This window comes from Delphinapterus leucas, chromosome 8, assembly GCF_059928025.1.
Source record: "Delphinapterus leucas isolate spDelLeu-1000000601 "Yukka" chromosome 8, BTC_Dleu_Yukka2, whole genome shotgun sequence".
NCBI classification, from domain to species: Eukaryota; Metazoa; Chordata; class Mammalia; order Artiodactyla; family Monodontidae; genus Delphinapterus; species Delphinapterus leucas.
The window spans coordinates 28,400,078-28,424,353 of NC_143136.1; the positions used below are offsets into that span (position 1 = coordinate 28,400,078).

General features: G+C 43.6%; 1 protein-coding gene across 1 annotated transcript; it reads left to right on the plus strand.

Annotated features, from left to right (window-relative positions):
* Positions 1-6,283: 6,283 nt before the first annotated feature.
* LOC111172074 (gamma-crystallin F) lies at positions 6,284-9,540 on the plus strand. The gene is made up of 4 exons (XM_022568287.2): positions 6,284-6,395; positions 6,882-7,024; positions 7,105-7,347; positions 9,133-9,540. The coding sequence occupies exons 1-4, from the start codon at positions 6,284-6,286 to the stop codon at positions 9,403-9,405; spliced, it is 771 nt and encodes a 256-aa protein (XP_022423995.2). The 3' UTR covers positions 9,406-9,540.
* The last annotated feature ends 14,736 nt before the right edge of the window (positions 9,541-24,276 follow it).

Consider the following 24,276-nt stretch of genomic DNA (forward strand, 5'->3'; position numbering starts at 1 on the left):
TGCTTCTTCAAACTAGAGAGTGAGATATCTCTTCAGTTTTTCTTTGAGGAGTGAGGATCTGAAAGCTGAGGTTCAGAGATAGTGTGACCCACTTCTTAAATCAGGGATTCTGAAGCTGGCTACAATGGGCTTTAGAAGATTTTTTAATTCCCTAAATTGTATGCAAAATTGAGTTCACAAATCTCTGGCAGGCGGACTTTTTTTTTTTTTTCTTTCCCGTTTGATTTTGATGCTGAACTGGTCTCTTGACACTCTCCGGACATTGAAACATTCAGTGGAGGAATGCTGATGGGGAGAGAGGAGATGGTTCTGGAAAAATTCTTGCCTTCCTAATGAAAGGGAGCAGCTGCCCTGGTGCCACAATTCCCTCTTATTTCAGACATGTTACACTCAAGAGCTGACAAGTACGAGGGAAATGTCACAGTTTCAGAAATGCTGGCCTTGATGTGGTCAAGCCCCTGAATCAATGTTTATTAGTCAGGGCTCTCCAGAGAAACAGAACCCATAGGATCTATATAGATATAGATGAGGAGATTTATTATAGGAATTGGCTCATGTGATTATAGAAATTGAGAAGTCCCATTATCTGCAAGCTAGAGCATCAGAAAAGCTGGTGGAATAATTCAGTCTGAGTCCAGAGGCCTGAGAGCCAGGAATGCTGATGTCTGAGGGCAGAAGGAAGAGGGAGTTCATCCTTCCTTCTCCTTTTTGTTCTATTCAGGCCCTCAACAGATTGGATGGTCTTCTCTACTCAGTATACTGACCCAAATCCTAATCTCTCCCGGAAATACCCTCACAGACACACCTAGAAATAATGTTTTACCAGCTATCTGGGCATCCCTTAGCCCAGTCAAGTTGACATAAAATTAACCATCACACAATGCCAGCAACCCTTTACCTTGAGACTTCTTGTAATGGGAGTAAAATAAACCCACATTTGATTATGGCACCACCATTGGGTGTTCTTTTATTTGTAGTTCAATACACATTTCTAGCTGACACAGAGTATATGTGACTTTTTCCGAGGTGACTGTTTAGGACTTTATTCAGAGTCTCAAAGAAATTCCTAATGGAAAATGCCCCCCGCCAAGAAGAAGGGAGGGAGGGAGGGAGGGAGGAAAGCAAGTCACTACAGCACAACGAAGTGATGTGGTGTTTAACATATTTCAGACCTGGAGGTCATCTAACCTAGATCACTCATTTTATGTAAGGTAAACTAAGGTTCAATTCTAATTTCAAACAGTTAATAATAGAAGTGGCATCAGAATTCAGAACTCACAGCTCAGAAAATCAGTGCTTTTCCATTGTGGAATCAGGAAGATGCTTGTCAAAATAACGACAGCACCAGCTTACAGATTCTTACCATGAGGTAAGCAACCAACCAACACGGAACTGAATTAAATATATAGGATAATCCAAAGCTGCATTCTCTGTCTATATAAATGCACACATGATACACACACAGTTATATATATTTATATAACTGTATACATATACTCTCCATATGTGTGTATATCTGTGTGTTAGTATATTGCCTGTGTAAGGTTATAGGGAAGTATAACACTATATTCACTTACATTAGTTCTTCTACTGCTTGTTTTCTTACTTGCACTCTCATTGCTAGAATCTTAGAAAGGAGTGGCGACTACGTTTGTACTCAAAGACTGATCTGATCAAGTCATTTCCCTGAATAAAAACCTTTGATATTGCTCCACTGCCCACAGGGAAAAATTCTACCTTTTTCAAGAAACTGGCCCCAGCCTACCTACTTCCTCTCTTATTACCTGACCCCAGTTGTCCTTTACTCCATCTCATCCAAGTCATCCAATCACGTTAAGTAATCCAATCACATCCAATCTCATCCAAGTCATCCAATCACATCCAATCTCTGAGTTTGCTCACATCTTTTCCTCACCCGGATTACTTTTCCCCACCTTCTACCCAGTAAGCTACTCATCTCCAAAGCTTGATCAGAATTCACCCCAATCACTTGGCCAAAAATGGATCTGAATCAGTTAGCATACATTAGACTGAAAGTAGCCAAAACATCATAGCAATGGATAAACAATGTGGAAATCTATTAGCTCACATGATAGGAAGTCCTAGGGTAGCACGGAATTTAGGAATGGTTAGTTCAGCAGCTCAACAATATCGTCAGGGCCCCAAGTTTTGTCCATCTCCCACCATATCATCAACCTGAAGCTGGTGTCCCTGGAAACCATAGCTGCTAGCTGCAAGCAGGGCAATACACAAGGAAGGTTGGGTGAAGGAAATCAACCGACAAGCTTTGCCTACAGCACAACTGTGCCCAGAGCACCAATTCCCAAGATTAAAGAGGACCTTGAAATATTATCCATTCTTGTATGTAAGCTTTGGTGGTGTAAGATAGTCAGAATGGAATGAATAAAGGGAGAAAGAGGAAGAAAGCCCAAGAAGGGAAATGTAAAAAAAATTTTAAGACATTAATTATATTAATTATTCCCTTCTTAGAAAGTAAGAGGACTATAAGTAAGTTAAAATAAACTCTGTTTTAAATGCTTTTTAATTCCCTTTCAACCACGAGGAGTTATCCGATTTTAATGTTTTCTTACAACCACAGTAGATTTTGTGTGTGTGTGTGTGTGTGTGTGCTGCACTGTGCGGCTGGTGAGATCTTACTTCCCCAACCAGGGATTGAACCTGGGCTCTTGGCAGTGAGAGTGTGGAGTCCTAACCCACAGTAGCATTACTGAAATCAAGAAATTAATATTGAAAAAATTCATACTGATTCCCTTCTTTTCTTGTTGCTCATGGAAGATGCTTTAAATTGTAGTAAAATATACATAACATAAAATTTACCATTATAACCATTTTAAGTGTACAATTCAGTGGCATAAAGCACACTCACATCATTGTGCAACCACCAGCACTATTCATCTTCAGAAATTTTTCATCATCCCAAACTGAAACTCTGTACTCATTAAACAATAACTCCCCATTCCCACCTGCCCCCAACCCCTGGTAACCACCCTTCTACTTTCCTTCTTTATAAATCTGACTATTCTAGGTATCTCAAATGCATTGAACCATATAATATTTGTCCTGTGTCTGGCTCATTTCACTTAGCATAGTGTTTTCAAGGTTTGTTCACGTTGTGGCATTTATCAAAATTTCATTCCTTTTTAATCCTGATTAATATTCCATTCTATGCATATACCACATTTTGTGTACCTATCCGTTCTTAAATGGGCATTTGAATTGCTTCTTCCTTTTGGGTGTAATAAAGAATGCTGCTATGATCATTGGGGTACAAAGAGCTGTTCAAGTCCCTGCTACCAATTCTTTCGGGTATATGCCTAGAAGTGGAATTGCTAAATCATATGGTAATTTGATGTTTAATCTTTAAGGAACTACCATACAGTCTTCCACAGTGGCTGTACCAATTTACATGCCCATCAGCAATGCACAAGCTTTCCAATTTCTCCACATCCTCTCTAAGACTTGTTGTTTTCTGTTTTGATTTTGCTTTTTATACTAGCCATCCTAATGGGTGTGGAGTAGTATCTCATTGTAGTTTTGATTGCATATCCCTAATGATTAGTGATGTTGAGCATCTTTCCATGTGCTTATTTGCCATTGTATTATTTTCTTTGGAGAAGTGTCTATTCAAGCCTTGTTTTTCAATTGGGTTGTTTTTTTGGAGGTGGGTGTTTTATTGTTGTTGAGTTACAGCAGTTCTTTATACATTTTGAATATCAATCCTTTATCATATATGATTTGCAAATACTTTCTCACATCCTATTGGCGTCCTCTTCACTCTGTTGATAGTCTCCTTTGATGCACAAAAGTTTTTATTTTGATGAACTCCAATTTGTCTATTGCCTATGCTTTGGTGTTATATCCAAGAAATCACTGCCAATTCTAATCTCATGAAGATTTTCCTCTATGTTTTCTTCTAAGAGTTTTATAGTTTTAGTTCTTTAACCCATTTTGAGTTAGTTTTTGTGGTGTAAGGTAAGGGTCCAACATCATTCTTCCGCATGTGGATATCCAGTTTTCCCAGTACCATTGTTGAAAAGATTGTCTTTTCTCCATTGAATGGTCCTGACAACCTTCTCAAAAATCATTTGACCATATGTGTAAAGGTTTGTGTCTGTGTTCTCTATTCTATTCCATTTGTCTGTATGTCTATTTTTATGCCAGTACCACACTGTTTTGATTACTGTAAATTATGTAGTAAGTTTTGAAATGAGAAAGTGTGAGTTCTCCAGCTTTGTTCTTCTTTTTCAAGATTGTTTTGGGGGAGTCCACTGGTGGTCTAGTGGTTAGGCTTCAGCGCTTTCACTGTGGTGGTCTGGGTTCAATCCCTGATCCAGGAAATGAGATCCTGCAAACCTCTCGGTGAGGCCAAAATTAAATAAATAAATAAAAATTAAAAATGGCTTCACACACACAAAGATAGATTGTTTGAGGTATTTGGGATCCTTTGAGATTCTATATAAATTTTAGAGTGGGTTTTTCTACTGCCACAGAAAATAACATTAGAATTTTATAGGGATTGCATTATATCTGTAGACCACTTTTGGAAGTATTCATATCTGAACAATATTAAATCTTCCAATCCATGAACACAAGATGTTTTTCCATTTATTTATATCTTCTTTTCTTTTTTTTGTTGTTTTTTTTTGTTTTTTGTTTTTTGGCGGTACGCGGGCCTCTCACTGTTGTGGCCTCTCCCGTTGCGGAGCACAGGCTCCGGACGCGCAGGCTCAGCGGCCACGGCTCACGGGCCCAGCCGCTCCGCGGCATGTGGGATCTTCCCGGACCGGGGCACGAACCCGTGTCCCCCGCATCGGCAGGCAGACTCTCAACCACTGCGTCACCAGGGAAGCCCCTATATCTTCTTTTCTTCAGCAATGTTTTGTAGTTTTCAGTGTATAATATACTCATGTTAAAATTTTAACATATGGTGAGCATTTTCCATATCATTAAATAAATTCTTTGAGAACATGATTTTTGGTAGCTGTGTAGCATCTCATCAAAGAGATGTTCTATAACTTACCTAATTAATGCCTTATGTAGACATTTTATTTGTATCTAATTTTTTATATTATAAACAGTGGTCTGATAAAACGCCACTGTGCATACTATTTTCATGTACCTTTAGCTATTTCCTTTGGACAAATTCTTAGAAATGAAAGTATTAGATCAAAGAAGTGAAAATTAAGAAGGTTTTTTTTGCAGGGGAGGAAGGAGGTGTCTTTTTTATTGTGACAAAAAACACATAACAGGGCTTCCCTCGTGGCGCAGTGGTTGAGAGTCTGCCTGCCGATGAGGGGGATGCGGGTTCGTGCCCCGGTCCGGGAGGATCCCGCATGCCGCGGAGCAGCTGGGCCCGTGGGCTGTGGCCACTGGGCCTGCGCATCCGGGGCCTGTGCTCCACAGCGGGAGAGGCCACGGCGGTGAGAGGCCCGCGTACCACAAAACAAAACAAACAAAAAAAACCACGTAACATTAAATTTACCATCTTAACCATTTTTTAACCACAGTACAGTAGTGTTAACTACATGGATGTCCTTGTGCAAAGATCTCTAGAACTTTTTCATCTTGCAGAACTGAAAGGAGGTTTTAAAATATTCATCCACAGTGATCTTTAAAATACAGTACTATGGTTTGAATGTTTTCCTCCTTTCTACTTCTCTGTAGTTTCCAATTTTCTATAAAATTAGAATTTTTAAAAGAAAGAATGTGAATCAGGCTTATTAAATTTATGTGTTTCAAATAAAATTGTTCAGGGCAAACAATTTATTAGCATTAGACTTAAATAGCAAGAATCCACACTAAGGAACGAGACAGGTGTATCACGGTTACATCTGTTTGAGGACCAGCTCCTCCTAAAGCAGTGGTTTGCAACCAGGGTTGATTTCACTCCCCCAGGGGACATTTGGCAATGTCTGGAAATATTTTTTGGTTGTCATAACCTTGAGAGTAATGCAAATAGTATGAGGTTGTGAAATCCTGTTCTAAAGAGTGGAGCACCAGAAGCTGCTGGGGGGATGGGGGGTGGGTGGTAAGGAAGGAAGACTCTAGCGCCTGGAACCAGAGCATTAACTAGGGAGCAACCAGGCTTGCCCAGGGCTGGGGAAGGTAGAGAAGGCAGAGTCTTCCCAAGATTGTAGGATTTTAAATCTGTTACATTTGCATGTTAACTTGAATTTTCAGCAGCTAGAACTAATTAACCTTAGCACCTGGTTTGCAAAATTATTGGTTAAATAAAAAGTTACAGTGTGACTAACAACCACCCATGAGTCCCCTCATGAACTCCAAAGTTGCGGGCTTCCTGCCGGTGGGCCGGAGGCAGCAGCTGAGTCTGGAGGCGGCCCTGGTCCAGTCTTCAGGGAGCAGAGCCGAGCCAGGTGCTTAAAGAGGGCTTCCTCGGGGTCCAACCCCCGTCACCTTTCCTCCGGTGTGTTGCCTGCCGCACCCGCTCATCAGCGGGGAGTCTGGTAGGAGCTTCTCTTAGAGGAGAATCCCATCCTCCTTCAGACGTCCTGCGGAGAAGGCAGGTGCCTCCCACGTCCCACGTCCTCACACCAAGGAAATGCTCTCTTATCTAAACGCCTCCCGCTGGAGCCCATCCTGACCGCTGACCCGGTCACTACCCGGTGTTGTTCCTCAAAAAGAGATCATTTCGAAATTCAAAAAGGTGAAAAAATGTTTCATTACAAGCATTAACCCCGTTAGGCGCTTTTGCTCGCTTCCAGTCTCCTGAATAGGCTTCATTTAAAGGCCCCAGAGGCACCAAGTGACAGTTTTACGCGGGTCATCAGTTCGAAAGCTCTGGAGAGACTAAGAGAAAACATACAATAAGTCCCCCGTCCACCCCCGCCGTCATTATATAGAAGAGAGAGAGAGGAAATCCTCCTCACGCGGGGGCCCCTTTTGTGTCGTTCCTGCCAACGCAGCAGCCCTCCTGCTATATAGACCCGCGCGCCCGCCCCACCGCACTGAACTCGCATCCCCGCATCCAGCAGCCATGGGGAAGGTGAGCCCCGCGCCGGCGGGAGGGGCCCGCAGCCAGGCTGGAGCCCAGGCCTCTGAGCCCTGTCCTTTCCTTCCCTGCAGATCACCTTCTACGAGGACCGGGGCTTCCAGGGCCGCCACTACGAGTGCAGCAGCGACCACGCCAACCTGCAGCCCTGCTTCGGCCGCTGCAACTCCATCCGGGTGGACAGCGGATGCTGGATGCTCTATGAGCAGCCCAACTACCAGGGCCAACAGTACTTCCTGCGGCGCGGCGACTACCCCGACTACCAGCAGTGGATGGGCCTCAATGACTCCGTCCGCTCCTGCCGCCTCATCCCCCACGTGAGTCCGGTTCCCCTGGGCCTGCTGTGCCCTCGGGTCACACCAGTGCTCCAGACACAGTGGTCAGGCTGCAGGACGGTGGCCTTCTTTTGCTGGCTCTAACCGGGTTCTCTTTCCCTTTATTAATGTCTTTAAGGTTTCTTTCCACCGAAAAATTGAGTGATGCAATGCTCTTAATTGAAATTGTATTCTCCTTTGCTAAAATTAAGCTCACCTCTACTGGGCAAAAGTGGTGCACGGCATTAGTTTAGAGCGTCTGTGCCACCGCTGAGGAATAAGCAACAGGTGAACTCCTCACACCCAGGTGCCCTTAGGCTAGTTACTGGGCTACTTCTCTCCTTCTTCATCTGTAAAGCGGGGTTAATAAGGGCAGTTGGTTCATCGAACTGTGATGAGGTCAAAAGGAGATTGCCCAGCACATGGCAAACTACCCCCTCCTCCAAATATTAACCATTATGAATATCAAGGGTCCCTCAAGTTCTGCTTTTTGATTAGGCAAAACAAATAACCAACAATGTGATTCTAGTAGCACCTGCAAAGCCCACTGCTACCCAAGTAAAGCCCGAGCAGCCTGGAATTCCACAGTTAGGGAGACTTTAATTTGCCTATGACAGAGTCCTGTGGAAAATGTACCACTCGGGAAATTTGAAATCCCCTCAGAGGGTTGAAAGCCTTGATAGGACCCAGACTGGCATTAGGAGCCTGGAAATCTGGGCTTTTACTTTCCAGCCCTCTTTGATTACAGCCTGAAAGCTCTAGTCATTAGTTTCTCTTAAAAGAAGAAGAGACTTAGAATGGTTGCTCCACGTGTGTCAGGCTGTTGTGAAGATCAAATTAGATAACGCACACGTGAGTCTTTTGCAAACCATGGAAGATACCTTATTAGCAGTTTTTTATACCTCAGAATGAATTGCTTATGAGAACCTTTCCTAACGAGGATTCAATGGTGGAAGAAAGAAGAAGGAATTGAGTGGGTACCTGCTGCGAAGGAATAAGCAGATAAAAGAACAAGTGCTCAGGAAGAGACAGACAGGATTTGCCCAGGACTGACAGCCTGCCCTTACATTTTTCTAAAGGTTTTATAATCTATTGATCTAGACAGGCCTCCTTCATGATCTTGAGCTTCTATTTTTATTAATTACCTAAAAGTGTTTTGCCAGACCATATATTAGAGGTGAGAACTGAAACCTAATCGTTACGATGGCTCTTGCTTCTCAGGATTTTAGAATAGCAGGACTCAAAGCAGAAAGGAAGGGATTAAGGAGTTGCCTGGGCTGGACTGCCACCACCTGTGCTTCACTTTGGGGAAAGCAATTCGACTTCCTCTCTTCCCAGCCTCTTCTAATGCTATCGAGATTGAAAATAATGCCTTTTGCCAGGGATATATTTGTCTTTTTATTTTAATATCTAATTATTTTTATATCCTCCAAGGAGAGCTCCAGACCACCGTTTAAGTCTATAAAGGAGAGAGCACAAATTATATATAAAAATTGTCACTTAAGAATGGTACTAAGTAGGTACTAAATATGATTCATGTAGGTTGTGGCCCTAGAAAACTATGGAGCACCATGAATATCTTGATCTGTGTGAATGGCACCCTCTTCAGTTTTGCAGTGTGCAATCTACCCAACTATACCCAGTGGCCCTGGTGTTGGTTGTCTTTTTAATTTGTCATCTTTGATATAGAAAAGATTTAAAAAATGCCCATTCCCCCAGCAGTGTGAGTGATTGGTTGCTAAAGCCTAGGTTTTCTGACCCTTCCCATCTGCTGATTGCTGAACCCAGACCAGCTCCCACCGGCTGAGGATGTACGAGCGAGAGGACTACCGAGGCCAGATGGCGGAGCTCACGGAAGACTGCTCCTCGCTCCGCGACCGCTTCCACTTCAATGAGATCCGCTCCCTTCACGTGCTGGAGGGCTGGTGGGTCCTCTATGAGATGCCCAACTACTGCGGGCGGCAGTACCTAGTGAGGCCGGGGGACTACAGGAGCTACCACGACTGGGGGGCCCTGGATGCCAGAGTGGGCTCCCTGAGGAGGGCCGTGGATTTCTACTGAAATATTTTTACTCTACCGTTTTCTCCATCTGGAAGCTAATAAAATATTTCCTGTGTGTCTCCTGCAGTTATGTAGCTTTCTTTTCCTTTCAGATTCCTTGGAAAGAAAGGCTCAGCAAAAATAAAGCTGGGGATAACGTGGATTTTCTTACATGTATCAGCGGAAAGGGTGGTGTGGGGAAGCAGTTAAGAGGACAGGCTCTGGAGCCAGAATGCCTGGGTCCACATCCACTTACTAGCTATAGGCAATGGAGCAAGTTAGCACTTTTAACACTTTTGTGTCTCAGTTTTCTAATTTGTAAAAAAGGGGGTAATAATACTTTTCTCTTCATAGAAGTTAAATGTGGCTTAATTAAGTTAATAGCCATAATTCTCTTACAACGATGGCAGGCACAAAGCAACTGATATATAATAAGAACTTACAACATAAGTGTTCCTTAGTTATTACTGAGTATCTGGACCTTGTACATTAGTGTTTTCAAAGTATCAGTAATGGGTTGAGGATCACCTGCGACACCAGTTAAAAGACAGAATCCTAAACCCCACCCCACAGGTGATTCATATGCAAATGAAATTTAAGAACTGCAGTTCTAAATCTAGTTTCCTGTACTACAGAATTACATCCGAAAAGACTGAACACCTCCATTTTTAGACACTGGGCTCTGTACCAGGAAACAATGAGCAGAAGTGGGTCCTTGTCTCCAAGAGCTTACAGTCTAGTGAGGGAGCAGAATATCCAACAGAATTTTTAAACTAATTATCCCAGGAGCATGGTTGTTGCATGTATGTCTACACGACTGCGGGAGCATTGAGGAGGAAGAAGCCCAAGATACTTGTCAGAGTATCTGAGATGCTCCTACTGCAACTTCATCCATCCCTAAGAAGGACTTTGAATTCCCACCACCACACTGAGAATTATCAAAGACGCGGCTTATAATCAAGTATCAAAGACCCGGCTCCAAAATTCTTCTGGTAAAATTTCTAACAGAATGCTAGGAAAAAGAGATTGAAACAGATGATCATACCGACATGACAGGCAATATAACAAAGGGATTAGAACTCTAAAATATGACTGCAGTTAGACTGCATTAGTTCGAATCTCAACTATATCTTGTATGAGCCAGGCAAGAGTCTCAGATCGGGTTCCCCCAGACACAGATCATGAACCAAGGATTCAGGAAAAGTGACTTATGGAGAAGTGCTCCCACAAGGAAAGGTGAGGGAGTTGAAGAAGCAAGATGGGGAAGAAAATGCCAACTTAGCCAGATCCCTTGGAGAGCCTCAGAGCATGGATCATACCTCCAAGTTTCTCCCGCCTGGAGACAAAGGATCTGGGGGCTGGTTATCTGACAACAGTCCCCTTTGCCATTGAACACAGGGCAAGGGAGACACAAAACTCCCAGAGCCTTTGGACTCTCCTCACTGGCTGGTAAGGGGCAGTCATCAGAAGGTTGCAGGGCAAGCGTTAGCAGCAAAGCCTGCCGAAGCTGGGCACTCAGAGCTGCAAAGAAGGCCTGAAAGGATCTGGGCAGAGTGTACCTCGTCAGTATAATAGGGATAGTAAAAGTCCCTCCCTTGCATGGTGTGAGGTTAAAATGATATAAAGCCTGTAAACACCAAGTACAGTGCCTGGCACATGGTAAGTGCTCACCAACCGTCTACAATTATTATCATCAGCAGCATCATTATTATTATTAAGTTCTATGGATTTGGGAGAAATGCATATAAATGTTGTGGAAACACCATAAACTAATCTTGTCCCACAGGGAAGAAAGCATGGCACATACGAGGGAAACAATGAGTAATTTGAGTTGACCAAAATATGAAGAGCCCAGAGAAGTAAGAGAGAAGGTGGTCTGATAGTTAAGGCCAGACCTGGGAGGGAAACAGCATTAGTCATCAGACCTTGGCTGAGACAGAAGTGATATTGTCAGTAGGCTCAGAACCAGCATCTAGAACCTGAGCTCTAAAGTCAAAAGCATTTTAAAAAATAAAAGGAGAGCAATGGAACAAGCAAAATTATTTCAAATCCACATAAGCAAAAACCAGTAAAGGAGAAGCATTAGTACAGAACACTAACACTGCTTCTTCCTCCACAAGCAACGTGACCCCATTCTCCTCCAAGAGGCCGAAGCTAGCTGCCTACTCAGACCTGTGAACTGGAAAATGTGATTGTGTAGGGGCTTCCCTGGTGGCACAGGGAGCACGTGTTTGAGCCCTGGTCAGAGAAGATCCCACATGCCGCAGAGCAACTAAGCCCATGCGCCACAACTACTGAGCCTGCGCTCTAGAGCCCATGAGCCACAACTACTGAGCCCGTGTGCTACAACTACTGAAGCCCACATGCCTAGAGCCCATGCTCCGCAATAAGAGAAGCCACCGCAATGAGAAGCCCGCACCGCACAACAAAGGGTAGCCTCCACTCACCGCAACTAGAGAAAGTCCACACACAAGCAACGAAGACCCAACGCAGCCAAAAATAAATAAATTTTTTTTAAAAAAGAAAAGGTGGTTGTGTAATAATCAACACAAGCTATTTAAAACCTTTACATTTTCACTGCCACTCCTTCTCACATTACCTTTCATCAAAACTATTCCAATAACTTCTTAACTTAGTTACTTTCTCCTCGGCCCTTCCAGCTCTCGTTAAAAAACAACTTTTTTCTCTAAGAACAAAACTAGTATATTGAATACATTGTTTGGGCATATGTGTTGCTTCTGTTAGGATTAATTGCTAAGGTTATTTGAAGAAACTTGAAAATAAAAAGAAAGAGGAAGGGGAGAGGAAGAAAACAGAGAGATACTAGCGGTGAGAGAATGGTGTCTCAGGACAGGTTGTGGCATTTATGGAGGTGAAAAGTGGTGAGATTCTGAACATATTCTGAAGGCGGGGCCAACAAAAACTCTTGCTGGATTCAATGTGGAGGTGAGAGAGAGGTTTGGTCTGAGCAACTGGAAGGAAGGAGTTGCAGTCAACCCAAACAGGGAGAACTGCTGAGGAGCAGGTTTGTGGAGGAAAACCAGGAGGTCCCATTTTGGACAAGATGAGTTTGAGGTGTCCGTGAACATCTAAGTGGAATTGTTAACCAGGCAACTGGTTATACTAACCTGGAGTTCAGGAGAGAGGCTGGGCTGGAGATCTACTTTTGTAAGTCATTGGTGGGTAGATGGTATTGAAAGTTATAAGCCTGAACAGGATGTCCAAGGGAGTGTGTGTAGGTGGAGAAGCCTGGGGTGCACTCCAGCTTTAAGAGCACAAGACAAAGAAGAATGTATGGGTCAGGGAAAGCTAAATGCTGTAACAAAGAGCACCAACAGTTCAGTGACTTACACAATGAAAGTTTTATCTTTCATTTAAAAAAATAATAAAATAAAATGTTAAACAATAAACAGAGGTTTTTTGGTTTTGTTTTTAACATAATGACTTTTTAGCTAGTTCTTCAGACCAGATACATCCAGAAACATTGAAGTCAGCAGGAACAATGCCAATATAATTAGAGAAGTGGAATCTAATTGTTTTATATCACTTTTAATTTTTTGCCCATTATACTAAAAAGCACTACATACAGATTCTTCAAGGAAATTTGGAAAATTGTAATGAATACTTAAAAATACCAGGATGCCCTGTATACATCTATAAATCTCCTTCAGTTTGAACATAAATGTGATTATGAATAAAGCTGTTATAAACAAACAAACAAAAAATACCAGGGTGCCTATGCACCCACATTTAGAATTACTAAGAGAGAGAGATTAAGGACTTCGAAGCTGTGGTAGGCAGAGCGACAGAGGCCTGGCGCACAACTGCCTAGATTTACTTCCTCTTAGATGAGAGCACCACCCAGTGCTCACCAGAAGGAAGGCAGTTATGGTTTAAAAGTTTGTCGCAACATCACAATTACTAAGAGATTATTTTGCACCTTTTAAGTATACTGTTATGCCCTGTAGGCAAGATAAACTTATAACTTAGCCGAAGAGCTTATTAAGTAAGTGTAAATTGTACTCAAATAGCAGTGTTTGAGAGCTTTGTGACACAGCATAGGTATTTCCTAAGAGAAGGTGAAGAAAGTCACGTTGGTTGGTCTGTGTTCACCGGAGCAGCTGTGGCCCTTCGGAGAAGGGAATCCAGCATTTGTTTGTGCCTTTTCACAGAGCTTATGTCTTCTCCTCCATCTCCCAACATCTGACAGATCCATTTCTAATTTATGAAACTTTGAGTTCATGGGTAAGATAGATCCCATACCCTTGTTCAAATACTTCCTTCACTTTTACCTTCAAGCTCAACACCTATTTACTTATGATTTCTCAACCAACTCTTTTTTACATCCTTTACATTTTTTCTTACCATTGTATATGAGTAGTTCTTTTACCAGAATATTGATTCATCTCTTTTAGAAAACAGGGACAGCTATGCCACATGTCATTGGCTGACTTCCTGTGTCTCTATCCCTCTCTCAGTGTCTACAGACATATATGGTTGTTCATAATCCACTGGTCTTAAAATGTCTCAGATCAATCTAGGTGTATTCAGAGATGATGAACAGCGTGTAGGGCAGCTCCTCTGCCCATCCTTGCATTTGAAAGCCACGACCTTGGCTCTTTAGAATAACACCCAAGCTGGCGTCTTGAGGCTGCTTTGAGCAGTATCCTCCAAACGATGTTTGTCTTTCTGCCTGAATCATCCCACTGCCAGCTTATGCTGGTCTCAAAGGTGGGAATTGGGAACTGTTGATAGAGTGCATAAATATAGCTCCTGTTCTCATAGCCTTTGGGCTTTGTTAAGAGTTCCAGAAAACTTTCACCACACGTACCACATGAAAGGGGACCGCTGCAAATCAGCCCAGATCCCAGAGACCCACCAGGGTCTACCACACTCCCACTTGGAAACTTCCCTGTTCCCACTGACTCAGACTTTGTGGCCACCTGCCTCACCCTCTCAGGGTCCTGGCTTGGAAAATAAGATAAACCCTGTTGTACCTCATCATCTTTTCTTTCCTTGAAATCAGACTAGTCCATTCTAAACTAAGTCTCACCAGATTCTTCACCATGGTTTCCAGGTCCTACAGCTCACTTTTTGCACCTCTTTTGTTCTTGAAAACTCTTCCTCTTTAATACTTACTTAATCTGGTTTTTTTTTTTTTTAAAGAACTTTCCTTTTATTTATTTTTATTTTTTTGGTCGCACCACATGACATGTGGGATATTAGTTCCCCAACCAGGGATCGAACCCGCACCCCCTGCACTGGAAGGGCAGAGTCTTAACCACTGGACCGCCAGGCAAGTCCCTTAATCAGGCTTTATTTAAAATGTTTCTTTTCCCCCTTCATCCTGCATTATAATCCTCCATTCAAGGATTCACAGTACTCAATTTTGCCTTTAAGAAGCATCAGCACTAAAAAAAAAAAAAGCGGCAGCAGCACCAGAATTCAACTCAACAAATTTAAATTAACTAATAATCATTACAACTTTTAAAATGTTTCAGCTTTCACAGTTAACAGTTCACCATAACCCTCTAGCTGGTTTTCTGTTAGAAGCATTGCTCCTGAATTCTCTAGAGCTAATTTTGGGAATCAGACTTAGATACTAACATTACCATCCACTAGTTGTGAGACATCAGGCAAGCACTTAACCTCTCAACTGTAATGGGGCTAATCATAGAAGCCACATCATGGGGCGTTTGTAAGATGTAAATAATAACATAATGCTATAAAATGCCTGACATATAGTAACTCATTAAATGTTAACTATTGTTGTTACATTTTATTTATCTTTTTATTGTCCTAAGTATTGTATTTTGTACTTGTTGTGGACTTTAAAAAATTATCAAGAAGCCCAAAGCTTGGCTAAAAATAATGTAATTATAAGAGTATGTAAGGGAGCTATAGTACCTAGAATACAGGAAATAATAGATCTACTGTTCTCCAAACTAGTCAAATAAATTTCTCATTTCTAGGCAATACATTGTAAAGGTATCATTACTAACATCACATTTTCTAAAGAGGATACCAGAATTGTGAAGAGTTTAAAAACCATCTCCTAAGAGTAAAGAGACTGGGACTACTGAAACTGTAGAGAAAAAGTATTTTCAGATATTTAAAAGGATCCCATATGAAAAAGAGCCCAGACTAATTTTCTGAGTCCAGTACAGAAGCAACACCAATGGGTATAATTTATGGGGAGACTGCTATCAGTCTCACAAAAAAGACTTTAAAGTAGGTAGAAATAGCGGCAATGTAATAGGCACAGGGTAGTGACTACCCTGTTCCTTGAGGGGCTCAGGCATCCACCGAATAATAGAGTGTTTCTGTGCAGGTGGGAATTGAACTTAACTCTGAGCATCCCTTCTTACTCATGGGAGTTTATTTATCCAATTCTAGGGAGGTGGAGTAGATGCCTTCTGTTGCAAGTGACAGATTGTCAACTCAAAAGAGTTTAAACTGGGCTTCCCTGGTGGCGCAGTGGTTGAGAGTCCGCCTGCCGATGCAGGGAACACGGGTTCGTGCCCCGGTCCGGGAAGATCCCACATGCCGCAGAGCAGCTAGGCCCGTGAGCCGTGGCCGCTGAGCCTGCGCGTCCGGAGCCTGTGCTCTGCAGCAGGAGAGGTCACAACAGCGAGAGGCCTGCGTACCGCAAAAAAAAAAAAAAGAGTTTAAACTGAAACAGGATTAGAACTAGGAAGTCACAGCTGTTTCATGCCGAAATGTATTCAAGGGTTCAAGCAATGATATCCTTTCCTTCGTGTGGGCTTCATCCTTAAACAGGCTTTCCAATGAGATAGTTCACAGGAATCCAGGATTACCAGATCACTAGTGTTCAAAATCCCCATCTCTCTCCCTGAACATTTAGATCAAGTCTCTTAAAAGGATTCCTGTTAGTCCTGCAGGGGTGAGTTGCCAGCCCTGAACTATGAGTGCTTCCTAGAGGGTGGCATGTTCTAATTGGCCAGGCTTGGTCACATGACCACCATGTGTTGGGGAGACAGGACCTTGGGATTACTAGCTCTACCTGTGGAGGAGCAGTTCTCAAAGAGAAGAGATGTAGGGCTGACAAGAATAACAGATATCTGCTACAACGGGAGGCTTGAATACGTAGATGTGAACATTTATGCCTCCAAAGTCCCTGGATGATCCCAAGAAATCCTCTTCTTCTGTAAGGTATTATCCATTATTCACAGATGTAAAGTATGGACAAAACCTTATTTTCCCTTTTGTAAACGTTTTTCTTTATAGGTCCATATTTTTCTTCTCTAAGAGGTTTATAAGAATAAATGACTATAATTACCAAAGTAATCTAGAAATTCTTTCCAGGAATAACTATTGGAAAGTAGGAGTCAGTTGGGTTCAATTTGGTGCAAATGAACCACAGATGGAAATATGAGTTTACATAGGCTTAATTTGACCTTTCTTTACAAATTCAGATTAGTGGAGGAAACCATTTATAAGAATTAGTTCTTTGAATTGTGACTGTCGTGAATTTGGTTTGGGGCTACCCATTGGTTATTGATTCTTTCCTTCCCAGGAACAACTATTGCTTTCCTGTTTGTCTCATTTTGTGTCCTGGGAACTTTGTTGACTTTTGGAAAGTCCATAATGATGGGGACTGATAGCCAGGGGGACCAACCTGTAATTAGAAGTTTGAAACATCCAGCCCCACTGCCACCAGCCACCTGTGGGGAAGGGAGAGGTGGTCAGTAATTTCACCAACCATGTCTATGTAATGAAGCCTACTTAACACCCAAAAGGACGAGGTTTGGAGAGCTTCCAGGTTGGTGAACATGTGGAGGTGCTGGGAGGGTTATGCACCAGGCAAGGGCATGGATGCTCTGAGCCCATTTCCCCACACCTTGCCCTATGCAGCTCTTCCATCTGGCTGTTCTGCCCAAGATTTTTAAGTGACAACAAATGACATATATATAACTTTAGACTCTTTAGAATACTAAATCTTTCCTAAGAAATTTTCAGAAACAAAAGAGTAGCCACTTCCTGTGAAAGAAACGAGTTTAATAGCCATGATCTTATCACCAGCTATTTTTAGCAAAAGTCTTTTCTTTAAACCACTACTTATACTCCTTAAACAAATTAAAACTAAAACCTCTTAAAAGTCCTTTTATTAAAAAATATCCTTTCCTAATAAACCTGTAATCTAGTAAATAAACTGTTTCTCTGAGTTCTCTGAGCCAGTCTAGCAAATTAACGAAATTCAGGGAGGAGGTTGTGGGAACCTCCAATTTATAGCCAGTAGGTCAGAAGCACAGTTGATAACCTGGATGCGATTGGCATCTGAAGAGGATGCAGGCAGTCTTGTAAGACTGAGCCCTTAACCCACGGGATCTGATGCTATCTCTGGGTAGATAGTGTCAAAATTGAGTTATATCATATGACACCCAGTTAGTGCTGCAGAACTGCTTGATGTGGAGGATGGGGGGAACCTCCACACGTTTGGAGACCAGAGTGCAGAGCATTTGGAGTATTGTGTGTGGTGTAGGGAAAACAATAGCGTGTTTTTTCTTTATATCTAAGCACCTTTCTCCAATAAAAGGAACCACGGCTCCTAGGAGAAGTGGTTAATTCCAAGACAGGAGCAGGGAAAATAAATATGAGTATGGAACATTTTGTGGTACGAGAAAATAAGAAAATACTAAAAAAATCAAAGGGAGAGACACAGGCGCCAACCCAATGGTGATCCTAATGACAGAAGCTGGAACCATTTAAACCATTATGTCTCAGCTTGTCCTGGGCTAGTGAGGATTCATTGTAACTGCTGCCCTACAGGGAGCTTTTTAACATGGTGACATGGTGGGAAGCAGCCTCTTCTCTACCCACTTCCTCATTGGACGTATCAGTTTTAATATCTCCATTAGCTCAGAAGCAAACAAAAAAATTCCCCATGAGGTATAATACACATTATTATAATTTTAGAGATAAGACTTAATTGGCACTGTTCAGACGAGTCTCTGCTGATGCTTTATGACAGGAAAATATTGAAATTCTTTAAACATCTGGAATACACATCCAGACATGGACAGCTGACTTGGTGGCACTGTGTAATGTAACTCCCGCATCAGTGACCAGGGATCAAGCACCTGCTGAAAGGACAACAGCGTTGGAAGGCTGTCCTGCTACTTTGACAATGTCTCTCTCTGCCATGTAGCCAATAATAATTGACAACATTTACAGCGTTTCCAGTGTGGCAGGCACAGTGCCAATCACTTCACATCCATTTGCTTGTTCCAATCTTTTCACAACAGCCATATGAGTTAGGTACTGGCAGTATCTGCATTTAACAAGGATACCAGTTCATAACAGTTAAATGATGAATCCAGCGCCACATACAACTGGAAGGAGCAGAGCCAGGATTGGAAGCCAGATTTCTCTGACTCCGGAATCCTCGCGGTTCACCATTAGGTTATACACCTCTGCCTCCGGCAAGATAAGGACAGGCTTTGACAAAGGAAGACTTGGCGGGGGGGGGGGGTTGGAAGGGTCAGAAACATGTACAGTTGATCCCCAGTATCTGCAGGGGATGGGTTGCAGGAGTCCCTGGGGATACCAAGATGACCAGATGCTCAAGTCCCTTCTGTAAAAAGGCTGGCACGGTCGGCCGACCTCATCCGCGGGTTTGGCATCTGAAGACTCAACCAGCTGCTGGTTGAAATTGGATGCCCTGGATGCAGAACCTGTGGATGTAGATGGCCAATTGTAGGTTTACGGAAAAACATCGATGTAGAAGTGGACTCAAGCAGTTCAAAACTGTGTCGGTCAAGGGGCGACTGTATACTATTGCCTGGACGTGCCATTTGTAGCAATAATTTACTTAAAGGTTGTAATCTCATCCTAAATGAGGAGAAAAGAGGCAGAGGGAGAGGCGGGAAAAGGGTCCCACCTAGAGGACTGGAAACAGGAAAAAGGGATCTTTGAAACTCAAAAGCAACACTCATGAAACCAGACTGGCCATAGTAGCTTCCGTCATTTTAGACAAGGTCGCCAGCAAGACCATAAAGAAGGGTGTGACTGGGGGGCTCCCTGCTGCCAACGGGCCCCACAGTGAAAGGGAGTTCGCAGGCCTCATAGTGAAACGGAGCAGGACCCTGTGGTCTAGCCCCCCGTGTCCTCAGCCTGCCTTTTGTCTGTGGAAAAGCTTCAGCCAACGAATAAGTTTAATCAGAGAAATGAGAAAGTACAGAAACAAAGGAAAACAGTCCAACAAGACTGAATAATCATAGTTCAGTCAGCAAACACAGTCAAGGACCTTCAGCTCCTCCTCAAGGGCTATAGAGAATATTCTGAGCCATATCCTGTGAGCTTGTGAGCTCTTATAGATACTAAAAGCCCCACCAGGTGGAAGAAGTTAACTACGTGATGACCAGATTGTAGTCAAGACATAAACTGCCACAATTCTGAGAATTAACCTCAAGAAAATGGGAACAAACCAACCCTGGAACTGAAGATTAACTGTACTTAAAACAATCAAGATGATGCTGGTCAGATCACTGCATTTCCAACTTCAACGTGACGGTCAGAGCTGACTGTGCTGTTTCTACATGTAGCCTCCTCCCTCCGTCTATAAAGGCTCTTGCCCCCTGCTTGTCTGGGGGGACGCGGTGGGGAGTCGGCCTTTGGACAAGAGTCCGCCCTCCCCCGCGGTTGCCGGCATCCAAAACAAAGCAAACTTTCCTTTCCACCAATCTTGCCTCTTTATTGGCTTTTGAGCGGCTAGCAGCCAGACCCCCACTTCCAGTTACAATAGTGGTTTGTCCTCCATGACAATCCTGCCTTCATTTGGGGAGGAAGGGGTTTGATAAACCACCACAGATCTAGGGCACGATACCATAAGTCACTGGCAGGCTCTTCTCAAAAAAGACTATTTGTACAAATTAAACAAGGAAGAGAATGAAAGCATGGAAAGTGCTGCAACATGCCGGTAAGTGGCTCTCCATCAGGAAACATGAAGGATGCTCTCCAGGAGGGAGATCAAGATGGCAGAATAGAAGAATGTGGAACTTACCTCCTCCCACAAAAGGATCAAAAATACATCTACGGGCTTCCCTGGTGGCGCAGTGGTTGAGAGTCCGCCTGCAGGGGACGCGGGTTCGTGCCCCGGTCTGGGAGGATCCCACACGCCTCGGAGCGGCTGGGCCCGTGAGCCATGGCCGCTGAGCCTGCGCGTCCGGAGCCTGTGCTCCGCAGTGGGAGGGGCCGCAACAGTGAGAGGCCCGCGTACCGCAAAAAAAAAAAAAAAAAAATACATCTACGTGTGGAATAATTCTCACAGAGCACCTAAGGGTGCTTCCCAGTGTTCCTGTTAGGGAGCAGAGGAAACCTGTCTCCCTGGGCTGCTGATCAGAAAAGGAAAACGAACGCAGGATGGCACTTCAGTCAAGCATCCTATTAGTAACAAGGGACTTGAGTCACTTTACCGCTTTAGAAGAAGCAACGGGACTAGCTCATATCTGTGAAAGTGGCCTTAGACCCCTTCTGCAATACGGAGATTTAGAGATGGGGGTGGTTTCCCTGTGAAACTTTAAAAAAAAAAAAAAAGGAAAAGAAAAGATCTTATCGGCCCAGGACTGAAAACCCGTCTGGGTAGCACGTGATTATTATTCATTCCCTTGAGTTGAAAATAAAAAGGGCTTTTTTTTTGCTTTTTAATAGAAGGGCAAGTGTACCTAGATAGGTGCAGGAAGGACTGGGAAATCCAAGATCAATCTTTAGCAGACAGAAAACAAAAGGAAAAAGATCAACTTGGAAGTAGAGCCTGAGAAGACACAGGGGCAGAGCTGACACCACTCTGGAGGGCCGGCTGAGCTCAGGCTGGAGCAGGTAGCCTGGAGCTGGCCGCAGTCACGAGGACAGGAGCAGGGAAGGGTGCCCCACTCCAAGGGAAGGCTTACTGCATATGCCACCAGGTTCCAGAGGGAAGAACAAATGCTAGTGGGTTCTCATCTGTGTTCCCAGAAACCAGACAAGAACATGGAGGCAGAACTTTCGGAGCAGTGCCTGATGCTGCGTCAATAAAAGGGATGATGGGAGCAAAGAAGATGGACGCTGAGAATTCGGCTAGGTGCCAGGAACCCACAGCCCCGAGGATGCTGCTTCGATCCGGGTTTCTGTCCCGGAAGGAAACTCAGACAAGAAGTGAGGCCAGTCAAGCCCTACTTCCCACTAGAGGGACAGACAGACTGGTGGGCAGAAGTAGCCTGAGGTCGGGTGGAAAGCTGGGATTTTGTTCACCACTATTGCTTCTGAAACTACTGGCCATAACACCTGTTGGCTCCTGAGTAGTCAAGCTTCCTAACGTCTTAGCTTGCCGACCTCCTCATTGGCTTAATGATTAGAAGGGCAGAGCCTGCAGGTCACAGGTATTGCTGGCAGCTGGGGAAATTAACTAAGAGGGATACTGAGAAGGCTAAGGTCAATATGGGGTCAGACACAGGTTGAGACCTGCCGTGCCAGCCACAGAGTTAATGGATAGTTCAAAACAGGTTAATTGAGCGCTTTTTATGTCCCGGGTCCCAGTGCTGCTGAGTTAAGCAGAGAAATTTTGGAGATGGTAAGACAGTCACTGCCATCAAGGAGACAGGGGGAAGGAGCTAAGGTTGCTGGAGTCCCCGCTCTGTGCCAATCACTGTATCAGGTTCTGGGAATACAGAGGACCAAGACGGGGCCTTTCCCCTTCAGGAGCTCAGAGTCTAGTAGGAAAGCCAGACCCACAATTAATTTGATGCAGTAAAATGTGGTTAACTGGGTAGGAGCTGAGGATGTGAAGGGCTACAGAGGCACAGAAGAAGAAATATGTGAGTTCTTCCTGGGTAAGTAAGGAGAATTCCCGAGGAGGATTCTCTGTCTCCTGGGGAGATAACATTGGAGATGGGTTTTAAATTATAAGTAAGAATTTAACCATTGAGAAAGAGCAGACGGACATGATAGCAGCAGAACAGCACGAGAAAGGCGTGAACACACAGAGGCGTGACAGGGCACGGTGTGTTGGGTGGACAGTGAGAAACCCAGCATGGCCAGAGGACAGAATATAAGGAGTGGGTGGAGACAAAGGCCAGAGAAGACACTAAAACGGTGGAGTGGGATTGCTGGGTCATATGGTAGTTCTATTTGTAGTTTTTTAAGGACCCTCCATACTGTTCTCCATAGTGGCTGTACCAATTCACATTCCCACCAGCAGTGCAGGAGTGTTCCCTTTTCTCCACACCCTCTCCAGCATTTATTGTTTCTAGATTTTTTGATGATGGCCATTCTGACTGGTGTGAGATGATACCTCATTGTAGTTTTGATTTGCATTTCCCTAATGATTAATGATGTTGAGCATTCTTTCATGTGTTTGTTGGCAATCTGTATATCTTCTTTGGAGAAATGTCTATTTAGGTCCTCTGCCCATTTTTGGATTGGGTTGTTTGTTTTTTTGTTATTGAGCTGCATGAGCTGCTTGTAAATTTTGGAAATTAATCCTTTGTCAGTTGCTTCATTCGCAAATATTTTCTCCCATTCTGAGGGTTGTCTTTTGGTCTTCTGGAGGGGTGTGATAGGGAGGGTGGGAGGGAGGGAGATGCAAGAGGGAAGAGATATGGGTACATATGTATATGTATAACTGATTCACTTTGTTATAAAGCAGACACTAACACACCATTGTAAAGCAATTATACCCCAATAAAGATGTTAAAAAAAAAACACAAAAACGGTGGGGTGGAGCAGGGTATGAAGTGCTTTCAGGTAATTGGAGACACTGGAAGGCATTCAGCAGGCTTCATGCAATTGGACCTGCATTTCCTTAAAGACAAAGGACAGGCAATTGGGAGGAGGGATGGAAGCAGGAAAGCCGGGGAGCCGCAAAGAGCATTTACAGAGAACTGGGCCAGCTCGGAGTGGAACTGCCCCATCAACAGCAGGCAGCTGGACATAATCCCTGCCTCCCTCCTTGGGAAAAGGAGGGGCCGGGTGGCCAGAACTTCCAAGTTTTCGTGAAAATCTAAAACTGTACATTCTGATGTTAACAATCCACCCACCACACCAATTTGTAATACTGATTTAAAATTTTATAAATCATGACAATCAGGCAAGCAAAACACCCTCAGTTAAATTTATGCACATTTAGGAACAAAGAAAGGATTGGAAATCCAGGTAGTATAGTTTGGTAATTAAGCCCTGCAGTCAGACAGCCCTGGGTTTGAATTCAGGTTTTCCCAATAAGCAACCAAGAGGCCAGGGCTAAGTTATTGAATATTTAGCCACTCTGTGCCTCATTACACAAGATGGTTGATGGGGTTGTTGTGAGGCATAAATTAAATAATGCATGTTGAGCCTTTAGCACAGGACTGGGCATATAATAAACGCTCAACATATGTAAGCTTCTATTGCTGTTATATCTATTGTATTATCATTATTGTATATTGTGTTATTGTGTGGTTAAAGCGTTACTCGCATTTTCATAATTTGAGTTTCTTTAAGATTCAAAGCACCACAAATAACCACTATAATCTTTAAAAAGATTAACTTGGGGGCTTCCCTGGTGGCGCAGTGGTTGAGAGTCCGCCTGCCGATGCAGGGAACACGGGTTTGTGCCCCGGTCCGGGAGGATCCCACATGCCGCGGAGCGGCTGGGCCCGTGAGCCATGGCCGCTGGGCCTGCGCGTCAGGAGCCTGTGCTCCGCAAAGGGAGAGGCCACAACAGTGAGAGGCCCGCGTACTGCAAAAAATATAAATAAATAAATAAAATAAAAAGATTAACTTGGGAATTCCCTGGCAATCCAGTGGTTAGGACTCAGAGCTTTCACTGTCGGGGCCCGTGTTCGATCCCTGGTTGGGGAACTAAGATCCTGCATGCCGTGCAGTGCTGCCAAATTTAAAAATTTTTTATTGTTAATT